The sequence below is a fragment of the Ricinus communis genome, chromosome 3 (genome assembly GCF_019578655.1).
Source record: "Ricinus communis isolate WT05 ecotype wild-type chromosome 3, ASM1957865v1, whole genome shotgun sequence".
Taxonomy (NCBI): domain Eukaryota; kingdom Viridiplantae; phylum Streptophyta; class Magnoliopsida; order Malpighiales; family Euphorbiaceae; genus Ricinus; species Ricinus communis.
This window is the reverse complement of record NC_063258.1, coordinates 601,687-621,764: the sequence shown is the minus strand read 5'-3', so window position 1 is coordinate 621,764 and position 20,078 is coordinate 601,687. Positions and strand designations below refer to the sequence as shown.

At 30.7% G+C, this 20,078-nt stretch overlaps 1 protein-coding gene across 3 annotated transcripts; it reads right to left on the bottom strand.

Moving 5' to 3' along the window:
• Window positions 1–4,031: 4,031 nt before the first annotated feature.
• On the bottom strand, window positions 4,032–12,625 carry LOC8270706 (adagio protein 1). Of its 3 annotated transcripts, XR_001536246.3 has the most exons (3): window positions 12,051–12,625; window positions 4,602–6,270; window positions 4,032–4,519 (listed from the first exon to the last, which is right to left on the bottom strand). XR_001536246.3 is itself a non-coding variant. In XM_002533173.4 (2 exons), the coding sequence occupies exons 1-2, from the start codon at window positions 12,281–12,283 to the stop codon at window positions 4,662–4,664; spliced, it is 1,842 nt and encodes a 613-aa protein (XP_002533219.1). In that variant the 5' UTR covers window positions 12,284–12,625; the 3' UTR covers window positions 4,032–4,661. The 3 variants fall into 3 exon arrangements, 2 of the variants coding, with proteins under 2 accessions (XP_002533219.1, XP_048227739.1); XM_002533173.4 differs by having other exon boundaries at window positions 4,032–6,270; XM_048371782.1 differs by having other exon boundaries at window positions 4,032–6,289; window positions 12,051–12,263.
• Between the last annotated feature and the right edge of the window lie 7,453 nt (window positions 12,626–20,078).

Genomic DNA, 20,078 nt, shown 5'->3' with positions numbered 1-20,078 from the left:
GACTTGAATAATGCTAAAAAAATTTGGACATAACAGGAGCACCAAGATGAGCAAGACGTTGATACCAAACTGAGGAACACACTTTAGAAACCATTGTATGAAGGAGAAGGAACATGATCATCATAGCCTATGGTAAAAAATGGATAAAAAGAACTATTACTACTACAACGGCGGAAATCCCTCTAACTCGGTATTTTCTTTACACAAAAACCCAAAGAATTAAAATTCATAGAGTAAGAATTATCACGTGAAGAATGATGAACCAAAAATTAATTGAAGCGTAAATCAGGAACAACAAGAATATCATTCAAAATAAATTTAGAAATGGGAGTATAGATGATCTTCTGACCAACATCAGTGATTGATAATTTTGCACCATCCCCAACCCGCACAATATCAGTACCATGATATTGCTTGAAACTGCCTAAAACATAGGGATCGTTTGTCATGTGATGAAAAGCTCATGTATCTGTTTGCCAGATAGGTTCTTGAAGGTAAATACCAATAAAAGTGCTTGATAAATCATTAAGGGCATTGCTATATTGATAACAATACTTAGTTGTATGTGAAGTACTGTCACATATTTGACATTGCATTGGCGGAGCATTAAGAATAGAATTTTCAGAATTCCAAGAAGGACAGCCTTAAAAACCATTAGAGAAACGACCATAATGTAGGTTGTTATACCTCGGTGCTGAACTAGAATAATGTCCACCATGACAATTAGGGCGATAAGAATTACCATAAGAGCTATATCCACCATGATTCTGACCATAATGTCCACCCCTATTATATCCATAATGATTGCCACCTTTTAGAAAATGCACCACGATTGTAAGAGGTAACAAGAGCTTGAGTATCAATATTGGATTTGGATTCAGATTATAGGCGAGACTCGTGAGCAAGCAAGAATAATCTTAGCTCCATGAATGACGGTAAAGGCTTTTTGGCAATCATCACTCTCATAATATCAGAGTAACTTGAAGATAAACCATATAAAACTTGAAGAATAACATCATCATTATCCATAGAATGTCCAATAGAGTGAAGCGAGTCAATAGTTGATTTAATAAAGTGCAAATATTCTGACATGGATGCGTTCCTTTAGTAGCTTGATTAAAAGCAAGTTTCATTTGAAGGTATTTGGCAATAACATGATCATGAAATAAATTCTAAATTCTAATCCAAGTTTGGCGAGCAGTGGTTATTTTTCCAGGTTAAAGAATATGTTTCAAGATATCGGGGGAGACAGTTGCATGAATCTAAGAAATAATAACAAAATTGATTTGTTGTCAGAGAACATATGCGAGATTAGGTTGAGTTTCTATAGAATCTGTTGTATAAGATGGAAGAGTGGGTGAGGGACATGTAGAAGTAGCATCAAAATGGTTAAAGATATTGATGACATAAGATATTTTCAAATAGGATTTGCCAAAGAATAAAATTGGTGAAATAAAGTATAGTTGAGATATGATTTTTAATGTTGTTTATGCTAAAAACTGAATAGAGTTTGGAAGACATAGAAAAGGGCAAAGAAAGAGAGATGGCAGAGGCAGTTGTGGAAGAGTTAGAAGAAGAAGACAAGGATGAAGAAGACATGGTTGTGAAAAGAAAAGAACGGTAGAGATAAGAAAAATTAGGGTAGAGTTGTTTTTGGATCGTGATACCATAAAGATGGGAAAAGTCTCTCACAAATATGAGAGTTTATCACTTGTATTTATATTGATATAAAGTAATACAAATGACACTTATAACCATGTAGGGCAATATAATTACATCAATGATATATTTACATACGGTAGAAGTTTATCTCCTATTAGCTACACGTTATTTGAGATATTGACCTAGGAGTGTTTACCGCTTACATTACTATTCAATTTGTGCACTTGCGAGTACTTTAGCACATCAAAAGTCACCTAATACATATTTAAGTTTTTTTTTTCAAGACTAATGTTAAAAATAGAAAATTATTTATAAGTTATTTAGGTTTTGAATGTGGCAGATTAAAGGCATCAATGAACTAAGTTCCTTCCTCCTTATCATCGAGTTAGCCTTTAACTGTCTTCGCTAATAGGACAAAGTCCACTTGGTAGCAAAATTATGACCTAAGTTTTTCTATTTGGTATCGAATTCTCAATTTATTTTTTAGAAAAGGTTTAATTTTTCTAAAGTTTCAAAACAAAATAAATAGTCAATATTATTACTGTGATACTAAATTTTTAACTTTTTTTTACTATTGATATATTAGTTGAGTTAGCAAGCATATCTGATATGACAATTGAGTTAAGTTGTCAATTCTTTTAGAAATTTGGTTCCTACATCATTTTAAATTGACCAATATCTAATAGATACTTTAATTTGAAACGAAAAAAATAATATAAAGAGAAACAAATTAAAAATTTAGTATCAATTGAAAATATAGATTATAGTTTTAATACCAATTGGTCTATTTAGCCAAAATAAAAAAACATAAGCTCCCTATCATCCTATTAAAATTTTCTTTTGCACTTTAATACCTTATTACTAATAATATTATTTTATAATAAAATATTAATAGAATATTGAATTCTCAACATAATCATCATTTGGCGAATAATTTACTATCAAACCGACTATCATATGCTCTTATTATAATTTTATTTTTAACAAAGAATATAGATTAGTTTTATTAACTAGGAGGGTAAGACAGTTGCACACATAATTTTATTATAGAAAATGAGTATTATAGAAATTTAAAGATATTAATTTATAAAATAGTCAAAATATAAAAAGATATTTCTTTATCATAAAAAAAATTTACAATCATCTCAATATAAAAATGCCAAAGTACACAGCACAAACTCATCCCATAACAAAACATGAATATATTTAAATAAAAAACAATTGATCTAATAATAAACTTTTTTCTTTAAAATCTTACCTATTTTTGTTAAAATTCTAAAATAATATAACAATCTAATATTTTATCTATCTCTAACCTTTTTTTTTTGTTATTTACAGTATATTTAGCTAAAATTTATTAAACAATTTATTTCATTTAAAAAAAAAACAAGGCATCAAAGAAAAAATGAAATTAAAGTAATAAAATTAAAAGAGATATTAGTATTATAAAATATATTGATTTATTAATATAAAATTTATTTAAAAATTCTACTTATTTTATTATAATTTAATTTCACTATAACTAATTTTAGAAATTTAATTATATAAAATTCTAAATTAATCTTTATTTAAATCAAAATATATTAATTTTAAATTTATAAAATTTAAATTTTATAAATTTTTAAATTTCAATCATACACAATTAAAATATTCTAAAGGAACTTTTCAGAAATAACATAAAACCGACAAAAAATATCATTTTTATTTTCAGTTTTTCTTAAAATATGATATGGTTATTTTTTTAATTATTTTTTACTGTTTTACTAAAAAAACAACCGAAAAAATCAAAACAGTAATTCAAAAAAAATTTAAAAACCATATTATTGATATTTTAACACGATAAATGAAAAAAAAAAATTAACACTGTAATTTAATAAGAAAATGGATATTTTTATTATTTTTCCATATTCTAAAACATTTTAAATCTTAAATCTGTAGAACCTCAAATAGAAACAATAATAATAAAAAAAATTATCCACTCAAGTGTCTAAAGATAAGTGAATAACTCTAATCTCTATCTTTTTCTTTTAATTTATCAGAAATGGAACCATATCAACAAATTTAAGCCAATAAATCCACCGGTAAAACTAGAAAAATGAAAATACCTACAATATTTGAAAAAAAAAATACAAAGTTAAGCTGAAAAGGAAAATGATTTTTTAACAACTGCAAAACTAAGTACTTCTGAATATCATAAACACGAGATTAATATCCCAAACCCACTGTACTAAAGTCCTATTTGTACTTTAGATCATAGAAAAGGAGAGAATCAAGTTGGCGTTACAAATTGAACCTGAGAATGCTCAGAGCAATTTGATGAAAGATGTGGAAAGCAGCCATAAAGTAATAACATGAATCAACACAAGAGAAAGCCGAAGGAAAAGGAATTACCTCAAATGCCCATGAGCACCACAATATACATGCAATTTGTTTAGTTACATACATTCCAGGAAGTACTTAACTCATTATAAACATGCACTTTTGGTTTTTTTTTTTTTTTCTGTTTTTGTTTTTCTGTTTCAATCTTCCTTCAGATTACAGAACTGAATTAAAGCAAAGCAAGGACATAACAAGAAACTAAGCCTACATCATATCAATACCTACCTGTCTATCAAGTACTTACTAACCTAACAAGGAAGGATTGCCCAATGTGCATGGTGACGGTGGCGGTGGCAGTGGCGGTGGTGGCGGTGGTGGCGGTGGCGGACAGGAGGCGGAGAGAAGGGTCTTATACAAACCTCACAAAAAGAGAAAAAGAACAAGAAGAGTTTCAAGTCACCTTATGGAAGTTCATCCGTAGCCAGAACAACCTTGTACAAGAAAATGCAAATAACCAACAACCCTCCAATAAAAAGTCCTGATCCAAGCAAACATTTGTTAAGAGTTATTAGTGACCGAAACAACAGCATCAGCTGCGTTTCCAAGAAATGATCCCTCACCCTGAAGTTGAAGGCTTCAAGTGATTCTTTTATCACAGCCTGCCAACATATTATTTGTAATCAGATGACAGAACTTGCCAAGGACAGCTCGTGAAGCTCCCTTAACATCCACTCCTCCCCAGTTTGACCACCAAGGACTATAGCCCTTGTCCCTCCAACAACACATGTACTGTGTCCCCAAGCAAATCTTGGAGGTCGCCCAGGTACATTTAGAATCCTCCATGTAGGTTTCTCGTCAGTTGGGTCCAGAAGATAAAGTTGTGAGGCAGAATGAAGACCAGCAACGGAGCCGCCAAATATTAGGATTCTACCACCTGGGAGGTTTACAGCTACATGATCAAGCCTTGGAGGAGGAGCTACACCTCCAGGATTTCCAGCACCAGGCATTCCACTTCCAGTTACACATCTCCAGCAAGGTTCGTCCTCACTCAAATCCATAGTGAAAACATCACTGGAACGAAATCGGAGGGGACCACTCTTGGCCAGGCCCCCAAACATCAATATTTTCCTCCCACCATAAACTGAAAGAGTGTGACCAAGCCTAGAAGGCGGGGTCCATGCTACTGGTATCTCCCTCCAGACAGGTTTCTCCATTGACAGATCAAGCAAAAAAGTGTCACTGAGTAATACTCCAGAATCTGCACACCCTCCAGAGACAATAAGCTTGGTGCCATCTAGCGTGCAAGAACTATGCCATGACCGGGGAAGTGGAGGGGCCAATCCAGAAATCTCACGCCAAGTAGGAGGCTTTGCATCCAAGTCCAAAACAAAGACATCATTAAGTAAGCCTTGCCTTCCACAGCCTCCAAACACAACCAAGTTAGACCCATTAACACATGAAAGTGTATGACCCCACCGTCCAGGAGGGGGGGAGCTCACTTGGACATGTTGCCACTCAGGATTGCTGGAGTTCAAATCCAATACAAAAGTGTCATTCATTGGCTGCATATTAACACCTTCCCCACCAAAAAGGACAACACGATTCCCTACTGCACAAGCACTGAAATTGCACCTTGAGGGTTCAACAGCACCTCCAACAGTTAGCTTTCTCCATGCTGCTGCTTCAAGAGTTGTTAATTCTCTTGCAAGGCGACCCCACCCTAGTCTCTTTGCACCAGGCACAGTCTCTAAAACACGTGTTGTTTCACTACCCCAAGCATTCTGACAGACTATTCTCCAAAGGTCCTCATTCTTAGTCAGCTCATATAGTTGCCTACAGACTGAGCCCACAGATGCAATATCTCTTGGAGTCAAACGTGAGAGTATCTTGAGAGACAGTACTTCATCACTCAATTGCAGTATTCCACAAACCCCGCGACAAACATTGCGATCCCCGACTGGGACAGGGCGATAAGTAGAAAAACCAGAACGAAATCGATCTGATGATTTTGCAGACTCCTTTATTGAAGAACTAGGCACGGGACCTAGATCGATGTTTGCTTCGGAGAAGAACTGGATTCCAATAAGATGAGTAATTGTGTCATCATCTCCATATATAGGAGTAAGCCGCAACCTATTCATTAGAGGAGATCCATCTTTTCTGAAGTTCAATAATTCTCCTTGGAATTCAACGCCCTCCTCAAGGCATCTCCTTATTTCTGCAACCACTGTGGAGTCCACTAATGGATGCCTTCTTTTGGCAAAAGGTCCTCTACATTGCAGGAAACGACTGTGGAAAACAAAATTTCCTGAAAGATCAGTACCTATGCTGTTAAAACCAACCAAATAACAATGATACATGCAAAATAAAGAGAGAAGAGGGAGAATTGTGAGGGAGGGAGGTTTAATTGTTTAGAGAGAGGGCGAGAAAGTCAGCATAAGTTTATGCAATTCTACAAACTAATCCACCTGGAACTGCAAAGATTTGGAAAAATTAATAAAAGTGAGATTGACTTTGTCATTCCATGACATAAATCTGACAATGAGGCACATGCATACACCATAATGCACATCATGTTGTTAATTCTCACAAATGATGATTTGGATAAAATTGATGACAATAAGAGATGGAGGATACAGGACCAAAAAAATTGATAAGAGAACTGAAAACTAAGCATAATACAAGAGAGCCCAAAGGTCCTTTCAGCCATGATAACCACAGTGAGAGGTTTGTGTCAGCACCTACACATACAACAGCTCAATAAAGCAAGATAAATGTAAATACCTCAATCCATTGACTATTATTCATCAATCTTACATGCACGCAAATCCAAAATGGTTCATAAATTTAAAATTATCATAAAAAATTGTGAGCAGATTAACATAGCCCCATTATCTAAACATCTAATAAAGACCCAAATCACAATCCCCCACGAGAGAGAGAGAGAGGGAATTATCATTATTTTCTCAGTTTTCTTTTAAATTGCGTAAGCTGCCACTCAATGTAAATCACAAAGATTACTTTTTCTTTTAAATAATTATATCTCTTCATGATCCATATATCATATTAAAATAATGAAAAATTATAGGTAGTGCAAGAGTTCTGGTCATGCAACAAGAGGTTGAAGGTTGAAAACTTCCAAGAAAACACCTCATCTAAGAAAACTCAAGAACATAACAAATTCCCGACTCTCTTTAAGTATCAGAATTTTAGAACTTCGCTACTTAATGTTGCCTTAATTCTGATAATACATTACTACTAAAATACTTAAAACGTGTGATATATTATGTAATGTTTTGAACAGACATAAAACATTTACTGCTCAAAAGAAACAAAAAATATAAATAGAAGGAAAATAAATTGATTATAAATTAAAAATAGATAAAATTCTACTGGTGTATCTGTAAAACTTTATAGTTAAATTTGCCTGCTGTGACTACTATACTAACATATCCTTAATAAATGTAAATAGCTAGGAAAACATCACAATATCTGCAATAATGATTCATTGTGTAAAGACATTTTCAGAACTGTTGCTTTTGGCACTCTCCAAGTTTTCTCCAGAGCAGTATCAAAACTGTAAGATTTAAATGAAAACAGTATTTGAGACATCAGAAATTAACAGAACTAGGAATGTCTAGCATAAGAATGACGCAGAACTACAAACACATTAAAGATCTATAATGCTTGTAATCTAAGTCAAGATAAGAGACAAAGAATCATAATATTACGCAACAATGCTCAAAGGATCAGCGCAAGGTCAATTAAAATGCTTCTCAGACCTTTAGATGCCGACTTAGAAAAAGCAGCTGCTTCTATTATTTCTCAAGCCTTTTTAACAGTGATATACATGGGGAACTTAAGAAAATATTCTTTATTATGTACCATATTGACGAGAATCACAAAACATAGCCTCAAAAAGATGTTTTACAGGCTTAATTTGCCATATTATCAAGCGCTCATAAATAAAAAGCAAGATCAAATCAATTGTTCAGAAGCAGTGGTATCTAACTACAAACTTAAGAATTTCATGTAATTATATATTACACTAATATCCAATGGCCAAGCATACTTGGTGAAATTACCAGAACAAAACTAATCTCCTCCAACTTTAAACTGCACAGGCGATATCCTTTTAATTCTTAAAGACATTTTACAAGAAATGATGCCATGAAACTGGTAATCTACAAACAATGATCTAAACCCAAAGAAAGACCTTACTATCTTCCAATCACATTTTAGTAACCTTTTAACTAGTAGACAAAGGCAAACCTTGTGGTTTTCATGAAACTTAGGTAGCAAATAACATTACCAGAAAAGTCTCATATTTCTTTCAAGACTAATAGTCAAAGACCCAAAGCACATTTAAATTGAAGATTTTCCTTTTCTTCATTCATTTATGAGAAACCAAGGGGAAGGAAGCAGAGTCAAAAGTGCTCTCTCATTGTCAGAGAATAAACTTAACCCAAAACTAAACTTAATTTCTTGGCCACAATTGTTACAAAAATAAAGGGAAATATAAGATACACCACGAAAGGGATTTTGAGCTTTATACTGAGCGTCAGTCTAAACTAGGACTTGAGATTGAGCTGTACCTCTAATCAGTAGCTGGTTCTAGGACATAAAGAAAGTGACAGAATGCAGAAATGTGAAAAAAAAAAAAAAGGTTACGAAGAGCTTTCAAGAATGAGGGCCATTATTTGAAGAAATGAAATTGAAGATTGATACTATATTAAAATTGGTGCTGTACATGATTACTGTACTTTTCACTAAAGTTTTGCCAATCTAACTCTAGAATCAATCCCCTAGAAAAGAACAGCCAATTTGTAAGTACTCGGAAATCTTGTTGCCTGACCACTCATGGGATCTGGTTATGCTGTCAGCCTGTTGCTAGTATAGCATGGTTAATAACATTACAAAAACAAGAACAGCATTATAACTTTTTACTATTATTATTATTAAGAAAAATAGTGGCACCTTTATTATGCCAACTCCTTAAGAAAATAATAATAAAACAAGGATATCTCCATTTATCATATAACCTTATCAAGGAGAAGATTCACGAAGAAAAGAACACTAAATACCATAGGTGCACAAAAAAAATTTCAATATCATACTTCTTCATACATACAGCAATAACTTTCTGAAAACATGGAGGCGCACAAAATAGATAAAATCGGTAGTAAAGGGAACACTTAATTTTGTTCAAGTAAATCCCTTAATCTAAGTTCTCAAGGAAGGTTAGGTAGGTTTAACTGTCTTCCTCAAACTCAAACCCAAACTGGAAAACTGGTAGCTTAATACTAGAACAAACGCAATGTAAAGTGACTTACTTTCTTTTTCACAAATAACCAAGTAGACTATTCACAAACATTTGTTGCTGAATTTTTACCCCATCTTAGCATATGTAATCCAGTTAGATGTATATAATATACCATCTAGTCTCCATTAAATCCTTAAATGGAAAAGATTACAGGCTAAAAAGGTATTAATAGAAGGAGTATGATTCAAGGATAGCAACAACCCTCCATTTGCCTATCTACTTCCAAGACATGCAGACAAATAAGAATCTTTACTTTACTATATATGATACTAGCCAAGACTGAAAAAATTCAGGCACAGAATACTGTCACAATATGATTTCCATGCGGTTCTGTGAAATGCTAGAATAACTTTGGGGGTTGAAGATTTCCTGCAAGCTTTTGAACTAAGGCCTTGAAATCCTATTGATGTACTATTGCATGTGCATCATGAATTTTGAACAATTCTCAGCAAAACAACTCATTATGCTTCACATTTATTAGGACTTTTTACTTCATTAATGATAGATTAAGAGAAAAGAAACTAAATTTGCATCCTCAAATTTAAAATGTCAGAAAAATCCATCTCCAAAGAATATCTATACCATGCATAAGATGAAGTAATCAAGAACTGGACATAAAAACCTTCTCAGGAATTGCTTCACACCAAAAACCATCTTCTTGAAGGTTCATACTTTTCTCCAATCCAAACTTCATTGATGACCATCAATGTTTTCAGAAGTTCAAGATGCACCCAGAAAACATACTTTTACATGACAAAGACATCATTACAGCGACAAAACAATAATTTTGACCTTTTCATACAGCTTCCAATTATATATACAATCAAAGTTCACTATAGACCTGAGTGGCTGCAACTAGTTACAAACTTTATACTTCTCAAATTACTTTATAACAATAAATCCTTTCATGATGTTGATATCCTATGATAAATATCATGTACATATAATTCAAGGTCCTAAAATGCTGCAGCTTTCATAAGTAGTGAAAAGAAATGCTCATGTTAAAAAGAAGTAATTACTGATACACAAAAATTATATATAACCTTTTCAACCAGAGCTTATGATAGTATTCTAAGGTCTAGGCAAGTTCTTAGGCCATTTTTTTCCTAGTTTTGTTTTTTGTTTACTTCTTAAGATTTTTTTTTTCTTCTTTTCAATGTTTATAATTCTAATTGAATAGACTATATCACTAAGTCCATTTGCTCTGAAACTTGGGGCACAGTAAATTTATCAGGAAGATTTCATGTCTAGCTGCCATCATCTGATCCATTAAGAAGTCTTACTAACCCACTTCATAACCCATAAGCATAGTCCTAGCAGGATACCAAGATCTCAAGAGTTTATATGAGGATATGGAGTTTTATGTTTCATTACTAGTTGAGTAAAATAAATTTGAGTGTTTTCTAGAGCACAATTGTTAGGTCCCCGAGTTTGTGAACTACTACTTATAGAGTGATTCAACTGCAAGTTGTAGAATGATATTGAGAGCTCATTACTATGCATGGAAATAAAGAGAGGAGGGGAAAGGAAGGTATTTTAAAGGAAAGGGAAGAGAGTTGAAGATAAGGGAAGAGAAAATATTTATCCTACTGTATTTGGTTACATTAAAATTTTCATTAAAGGGAAGGGAGGGGAATTAATTAATTTTGAAACTTTTTACACCCTAATAATCAATTTCAACTTCTACAAGGGGAATGAAGGGGAATCATGCCCCTCCAATTCCCTTCCTCCCCTAAGAAATTTTATTTGCCAAATACGATTAAAACTAATTCTCCATCTATTCACTTCCCTTCCCTTTAGATTACCCTCCATCCATGCATAATGTAAGAGAAAACCTATCAATCTCATGAGAGAGAACTCTGCAATCACTGAATTCAAAGAAAACACAAGCCTTTCTGAAATTCTCCTTAAGTTGTTCATCGAACAGGAACACTTAGTAAAGCAACTTGATTCAGAAACTGACTTAGTAACAACACCACTAACATTGTAAACTCCCCACACAAGAAGTAAACTGAAGACAAACTGTGGGGAGTGAAAACTGAATAGAACTACTGTCTGCCTAGTTAGTTAGTCGCCTGAGAACGTCTAAATTGGAAACAAACAAAAGCACTTCTTTGGCTCTTGATGCACTATTTTTATTCTTAAATATGTTTTCTGTACTCAAAAGTTAGTATAGCAGAGCCACCGTTCTCTTATTTTTAAAGCACCGACCCTTTCTCTGAAACTTCATTTAAAGCTCTACCAATCGGAAACGCCTATGACTTGTTTCCTCCTCACGTGATAATGTATTTCAACTGCATCCCAGAAACATGCTTTAAGAGCCCTGAGATGTATAAATTCTGCTCAATATTTCAGCAATTAGCTAGCCAAGAATTCACTAAATCCATATCCTAATTACCCTAATCAGCCTAACAAATGTTAAAAACCTCTTCTCTTATACTAATTCCATTGACCTCAAGTCCTATGAACAGGCAGATTTCTCAAATATTATAATATAAGCTCATTCCTTAAACGGACAAGCATAATATAATCACAAATGTGTAAGCAAAACCATTATTGCCTAGCATGAACAATAATAGGTAAATTAAAGTGGGATTTCAATAAACAAAGTCATAACACTATAAACAGTAACAAATACCACAAAAATCATTCATTTCACATCCAATTAAGAAAAACCCTACACTTCAAAGAAAGAGCTTTTTCGAAAATTTCAAGAAGACAAGAAGAAAGGTAAAAGAAAACTAACCAATTACGACCAAGAACTTCCTCGGCACGATAACCAGTGACCATCTCAAAAACAGTATTGACATAAATTATAGGATGGTCAGGCTCCAGAGCATCAGTCACAACGAATCCACAAGGCGCCGTTTGAAGCAAATTCTCAACAGGAAAAGGAAGAGGACCGACGTTACCACAATCGTTAGCCGTGAATCCCTCCTCCTCATCTCCGCTTAGATCCGAATCACTATCCCACTCCATACGAATGACCAATCCAGTGCCAAGTTACCACAATTCTAAGCAAATATATAGAGAAATTAATCTAACCCATTTATTATTACAAAGGAAACTACCAATTGGGTAAGACCAAAAGTGGCTTTTGTTGTTGTTTGCGTTCCCTTTTTCTTATCACAGCAAAAGAAGAAGAAGAAGAAGAAGAAGAAGAAGAAGGAGAAGTGTTTGTTCGTTAAAAATAATGAAAGGAAGATGGCGAGGCAACGAGTGGTGGGTAATGTTTTTGTGGAAATTAGATCTTTTTACTAAATTTTGTTAATGTTGTCGATAAATTTAGAAAGAGAGCTTTTGTTGAGTAAATTCATCCCCTGTCCCAAACGTCAGATTTAATATTCCACTGATATAAATACTTTTTATTTTTGTGAAAAATATCTTTCATTTTAGTCGCCAGTATTTTCATTTTCGTTACATTAATATTATCAAATTCATTATTATATATTATCATAATATATACAAAATTTTTAAAATTTTCTTTCAACTGTACAATTTAAAAATTAGTCCCAACATATTTATCAAAATAAATAATTTAATATAGCTAATGGGAACATTTCATTTTTAATGTAAGCATCAACTAAAAGAGTCAAAAAAAATAATAAATATATATATTATTAAATTAAATAAAAATAAAGATAATTGGTATACAAAAAATAAAAATATGAATACCAATTTACTATAAAGTTTAAGAGTTTAGTATCAACAAAAGCAATTAATCCGAGCTTTGATCCTTCTTATTTATTTATTTTATTTATCTATTTTATATTTTATATTTTGTCTTGTCTTGTTTTTGTTAACATGTGCGAGTCACGCACTCCACTGCCCACCGCCTTAGTTTTGGCTTTGGCGGAAAAGTCTTCGACCGGGTGTTTTTCGGTTCCGTTGGATTAGGCATTTATAATGGAAGCTTTTTTAATGTGCGTTTATCGGTTAAAAAATAAAAAAAATAAAAAAGTTTGCTATGTAATTTGTATTTTATTTTTTCTTTTCTCTCTTGACTTTGATGCATGAAATATTTTGACTTTCAGTATGTTAGTAAATATTTACTTGATTTAAAAATAATCAATAAGTCATAGAAAAAATAGATGTAATCACCATAATTTCACTAATTAAGATGTGTAGATATTTAGGAATTTAAGTAACTGAAAAATCAGAATTGTTTCTACAAATTAGGATACTTGCTTGATTATGTGAGGATTATTTTTAACTAAGATAAAATCATATAACTTTAACACTCACCCTTAAATTGATGTCTGCTGAACACAATTTAGAACTTCTTTTTATTATCTTTAATGTTTTGAACTGAACAAATTTCAAGCATGCTTCTAAGGATCTTAAAGGCTGGTTGCTTTAATGGTATTGTTAAAATATCAATAACCTGTTCTCCGCTTCTACAAAATTTCAATTCAATCTTCTTTTCTTGACAAAGGTCTCTTAAGAAATGAAAACGAACGTCAATATATTTATTTCTCCCATGCATTACTAGATTTATTGACAATTTTATGGTCGACATGTTATCACAATAGATGATAGTTGGACTCTTTTGCTCATCTCCAAGTACTTCAAATATTTTTCTAAGCTACAAAGTTTGACAAGAGCTTGAAGCAGCTGCTATAAACTCAGCTTCAGTTGTTAAAAGTGTCACTATTTGTTGCTTCTTCAAAGACCATGATATTGCACATGAATTCAGCATAATCATTATCTTAAAAAATTATGTTGTAATCTTGCTAGAGATTACCACTTAAGAATTCTTCAACCTACATTTTTTAAGAAAAAGAAAATAATTACTTGAGGGCTTTAATTGTGTTTATCTAATTTCATTGAACATTTTAAGGTCCTTAAAGCAGTACTTTTTAAATCATTATTTAACATCTTTTTTGGTTTCACTTTCATGCTCCGATTGTGCCAGATAAAGTTGGGAATAATGCATCAGAATGAAGCCCACAATGAGTGGGTTATTCGACCATACATGAACACGTCCAAGAAACACAAGTTCATTAGGGACTGATGCAAACTCCAAAACCATTTCAAGCACTGAATTGTTGTTTCTCCATTTCCTTTTCTCAATTATTCTTGATGCTGATATAGTCTTGTTATTGCTTCGTTTTTCTTTGTTTCTTCCATTACTATGTTAATACTCGCAGGTCCTTTGAAAGCATAGTTTCATACATATTGGATCTATTTCAATGTAGGCTAGGTGGATCCTGCCATTAACCTCATCTGCTATTAATTTGACCGGTTTGGTGTCTTTATGACGAGTGCTTTTCCAAGAAATAACAGGCTTAAAGACCATACATATGATATAATTCATTGCATCTTTTTTCATTTTCTGGTCCTTGAGCATTAACAATAAGGTCGCAACTACTGTAAGCTTCAATTTCTTTATGCATATGAATGTTAGAATTCATTTTAGAATCAGGTAGTCTCGCATAAGAATACAACATTATTTGGCACAAATTAAACATGAAAAAATAGGCAACACATATAGATGGATCATGCCTGGTGGTGAAGATAATATTGATATCTCATACCCCTTTATGCAATCTCTCTTGTGCTACCACAATAGTGGTATCAAAGCACATGTCACATATCCAACAACAGCACAAAGCAAAGAGGTTGTATATAAGATGAAATAATCTAAAAAATGATCACAAGAAAAAATTATATATAAAGAGTGAATAAGGTTGGAAGTTGATGCCAATCAAAGGGTTCGATATGAAAAAGAAAAAAAAAGGTGATATAATTTGAACTGCATTACAGTGCACCTGAAAGCTAGAAAATCTATAATTGGTTTTATATTTAGAAATTTCTTACTACTTCAGAAAGTCACTAACTCTTATAGATTATTATATTACCAAAACAACGTATTTATCTTCTAAATAAAGAAAAAAACATCTACGGTTGTTCAACGATCGACTGAAATGAGTGATTCGCATTCTCACAGGGTTTAGTTATCAAAATGTAGCACAGCTTGCCAAATAAATTCAGAGATGGAGGTTTAATATTTAATGTGTCTCCATCCGAGTAATTTATAGACAACATTCTAATCCAAGGGTATCCACTCTGACCTTGTGCTACCAGACGTTATATAGTACCGCATGCACCAACGGGATAGACTCCATAATGCAAGTACCAATGCATTTCCATATAAATATTGCATAATCCTACATCAGGAATGTGACAATTAACTGTGCCCTCATATATTGATTTTCCATCGGGATAGCCTAGACAGAAAATTTTCACAATCTAATTAGCAGGTAGATTGGTCGAGGAAAGATCTTATAATTCTTCTTGACCAGCTTGAATTTGTCCACCAGATTTTTCATGTTAGTCATCTGGATGAACTTGTACTTGTCCTCCCTCTCCATGTTGGCTATCTAGATGAGCTTCAATTAGTCCAACAGGTTCTTCAAGGAAACAGTAAACCAAGTAAGTCAAACAAACTCCTATTATACCAAGTAATTCATTATGCCCTTGCATAGGGTGGTCATAGTTCATTAACTATCAGTTTAGAACCTAGTTCACTAATCTCCATAGTTAATAATAAAAGACATTAAAAATATTAAAAGAAAAGAGGAAATAAATCATATAAATAACTATTTTTTTAGATTTAGAACCGGCGGTTATGATTCCATGAATGGAGGAACCAATCCTGAACTGGTCCCCTTTCAGTCTTGGATCAATTCGTGCATAGTTCCTGATTATACCGATTTTAACCAATCCAATTCCGGAGTTGAATCACCCAGTGGCCATCCTTACCCTCTTATATTGGTACCTTATTGGGATAATCAGAAAGTATTTTTTTCACAATCTAATATCTAAGTAGATAATTTAGGAAAAACTTTACCATTCTTGTACACTCGAGTCATTTGAGCAATTCTTATTTATGAACCTAGATTTATCCACTAGATTCTCCAAGTTTTCCATCTTAATGAGTCTGAAATTATTTATCCTCTCCACACGAGGCTTTGTTATCAAAAACTCTGAAAGCGAAAGAGTAACACTGATATGTTTTTATACGAATGATATAAAGTGAGCCTTTAATCCAAGAAAATGAACATCAATCTTATGCTACTAAGTTGTATTATACCATATTCATAAATGGAATTGACTTAATATCACAAATATCAAAGCATCTCTAAATAAATTTTATATAAACCTACATCTGAAATGCGATGATTCACTATGTCGTTGTATAGGGTAGTCATAGTTAATGAAACCACTGGTTTGGAACCTAGTTAATAATAAATAAAATAAAACTTATTAAGAAGAAAGAGAAAACAAATCATATAAATAAATATTCTTTTCTGATTTGGAACCAGCGATTATGGTTCCATGAATGGAGGAACCAACCTTAAACTGGTCTCTTTTTTGTCTCGGACTGATTCGAGCATTGTTCCTAATTTGATCGGTTTTAGGCCGGTTTTGATCGATCCAATTTCAAGCTTGAGTCACCCAATGGTCACCCCTACCCTCGTATATTGGTACCTCACTATGGTAACCAAAATTTTTCTTTCCACAATCTAATATCTAGTTAGACAGCTTAGGAAATGCCTTAAGGTTTTTGTATACTCGAGCCATTCGAACCATTCCTATTGACAAATTTGGATTTATCCACTAGATTCTCCAAGTTGGCCATTTTAATGAGTCTGAAATTGTTTGTCCTCCCATGTTGGTCATCTTCATGAGCTTGAATTTGTCCAAATGAACCAAGTATCATTCTTCCAGCTCTTAAGTTAAGCTACCATTATTTGCTTCCTCATGTTAAGTGGTGTTTTGCTTATTGTTCAATTTTCCTAAAATATTATGTGTTTGAGAAGGAGAAATTAATTTGATTTATGGATAGTTGAAGATTTTTTGCAGTCATGGGAAAAAAATCAGACAACCAAAAAAGTTAGCGAAGACTTCTTTCGGGACATAATATTTAGGTCATTTTTCCAACGAATAAGTACCAAATAATCATATTCTAGTCAATAAAATTTATCTTTCCTTTGATAATTCTAGCTAATAAAATTTATATTTCCTTAAAAAAAACTATTAAATTACTTATTTTTAGTCTTCAATGTTAGATGATAAAAAATTGACAAATTAATAATTGATTGTTCAATTTTAAGAATGACAGCGGTTGGATATTTTATGTACCTGATTCTTCCTGAGTTTAATAGAACCAGTTTGAAAATTATATAATTAGATTGATTTCGAGTTTAATTTTTGATATTCATAGTGATTTAGATTTGTATTCGTAAATATTTAATATTAATATTTTATTTATATTTTCAATTTTTATTAATTTAGATTTTATAATTTTGTTGTCTAATTAATGTTGTCATTCTATTAATTTGATTTAATCTTTTATTTTTTTAATATTTATATATTAAATACGAGGATCCATTTTATTATCAAAAGACATTTTTTGTGGATAGGGTACCCATTACCCTATTAATATCTGTAAAATATATTTATACAATAAAATATATCAGATTTGACCTGATTTAGGTTGTACGCGATAGTACTAATTGAATTTGGAACAAATAATAGTAAAATAAAATCTTAAATGAGTTTAAATGGTTCGGATATCTCCTATCCAAAGGATAATGCTCTGTGTTGGATTAATATCTAAATTGTAAATTAATTACTTTTAAATTTTTTATTAATTTAGAATTTATAGTTTTTTTCCTTTTCTAATTAATATTTTTATTTTATTAATTTATTTTAAAATTTTATTTTATTAATATTTATAATATTAAATGCAGGATCCATTTTGTTATCGAAATCTTTTTAGCAATAGAGTGCCCATAACTCGGTTAATATCTATAAAATATATTTATAATATAAAATTTATCGAATTTGGCTTGATTCAGACAGTATGCAAATAGTACTAATTGAATTTGGAACGAGTATGAATAGTAAAATAAAATTTTAAATGAATTTAGAATGGTTTAAATATCTCTTATTCGGCCGGATATGCTATTCGTTGGATTAATATCTAAAATGTAAATTAGTTACTTTTTAATTTTTTATTAATTTAAATTTTATAATTTTTTCTGTCTAGTTAATATTGTCATTTTATTAATTCAATTTAATTTTTTATTTTATTAATATTTATATATTAAATGTGGAAATCTATTTTATTATTGAAAAATTTTTAGCGGATAAAATACCTATTACCTGGTTAATATTCATAAAATATATTTAAAATATAAAAGAATATCAGATTTAGCCTGATTCAAATTGAATTTAAAATGAATATAAATAGTAAAATAAAATCTTAAATGAATTTAAAATGGTTCAAATATCACTATAAATTGGTTACTTTTTAGACAGTATTGTTGTTCTATAGATTTCTTTTCTACTTTTAAAAAAAATACTTGACTAAGTAGGACGTGCACTAACTAATATTATATTATTATGTAATTAGAAAATAATATGTGGTATATTTATAAAATAAACATAAATTATAAATATTTATAAAAAATTAAATATAATCTTAAATACTAATAAATGAATATGATAAAATTTATAATTTATTTAAATATAAAACTATTAAATTTTTAAAAATAATTATATGACAAAAATATAATAAATATTATAATTACTGCATATTAATAATAAATCTTATTAATTAATAAATATATATTTATATTCATAATAATAATAATAATAATAATAATAATAATAATAATAAAAGGATAATAAAATACAAGTTATATAAAAACAATCAAACAAATTGCAACATTTTAAAAAATTGATTGGTCTAATATAAATCTATATATATATATATATATATATATATATATATGATACTAAAAAGTTAAAAAATAAATGATAAAAACTCCAACAATTTAATTTATTAAGAATATTTATTATATAGATATATGAAACTTATTAGGGCAATTAAATAATAAAAGATAAATTAACAAATACAAATACTTTTTATATTTATGTACCTTAATACATAATAAACACAAAATTTTTATAAAAACGTATAATATAATTATAATAAAAAACTAATTTAAATATAAATAAAACATAACATAAAAATATAAAATAAAATTCTATATTAATATAATTATAAATTAATTTATATATAATATAAGAAAATTAAATTTAGTTAAATTTTAATTTTTAATTCAACAAATAGTTATTTAAAAACTTATGGCTAGAAAAGATTTAAATATTTTGTACCCTCATCTTGTAATGTTTTCCATAATTTTCTCAAATGGAAAAGATTATAATTCTATAAACTTTTATTTTTAAATTATAATATATGGTATTAACGTTCTCTTATAAATTTTAAAGACATAAAATCTTTTTATATATATATAATTTTTATTTTTAATATGTGTACTTATATTTTTAGAAAATATGTGTATTTAGTTTTGGGACATGAAATATAAATTTATATTTTTATATTAATTTATTGATTATTAAGCTATATTCCTAATTAAATAATTATTATAATTCTAAAAATAGTATTTTAATTTTAATAATATATTAACTAACAAAATGAATTCTAATTACCTTCATCTAGATTGTCTACTTTTGAAAATTCTAGACCTTCCACACACACAACACGTTTTCCAAATTCTAATACAAATTTACAAGGAGTTGATTTTGAAAATAGGATTCCTCAACCTTTTTACACTGATTCTATTAATATAGAACAAGATAAAAATTCTGATGAACCTGTTTTGTCACCTTCTAGATCAACTATGGAAAATTTTTCAACTTTAAATATGATTTTTACACCTTTTGAAATAGATAAACC

Bases quoted from the DNA above. Each gene is read 5' to 3' on its own strand.
- LOC8270706 (XM_002533173.4), bottom strand. From the start codon at position 12,283: ATGGAGTGGGATAGTGATTCGGATCTAAGCGGAGATGAGGAGGAGGGA. The intron at 6,271-12,050 runs GTTAGTTTTCTT...TGTTTTCCACAG, and splicing joins GAAGTTCTTGGTCGTAATTG to TCGTTTCCTGCAATGTAGAG.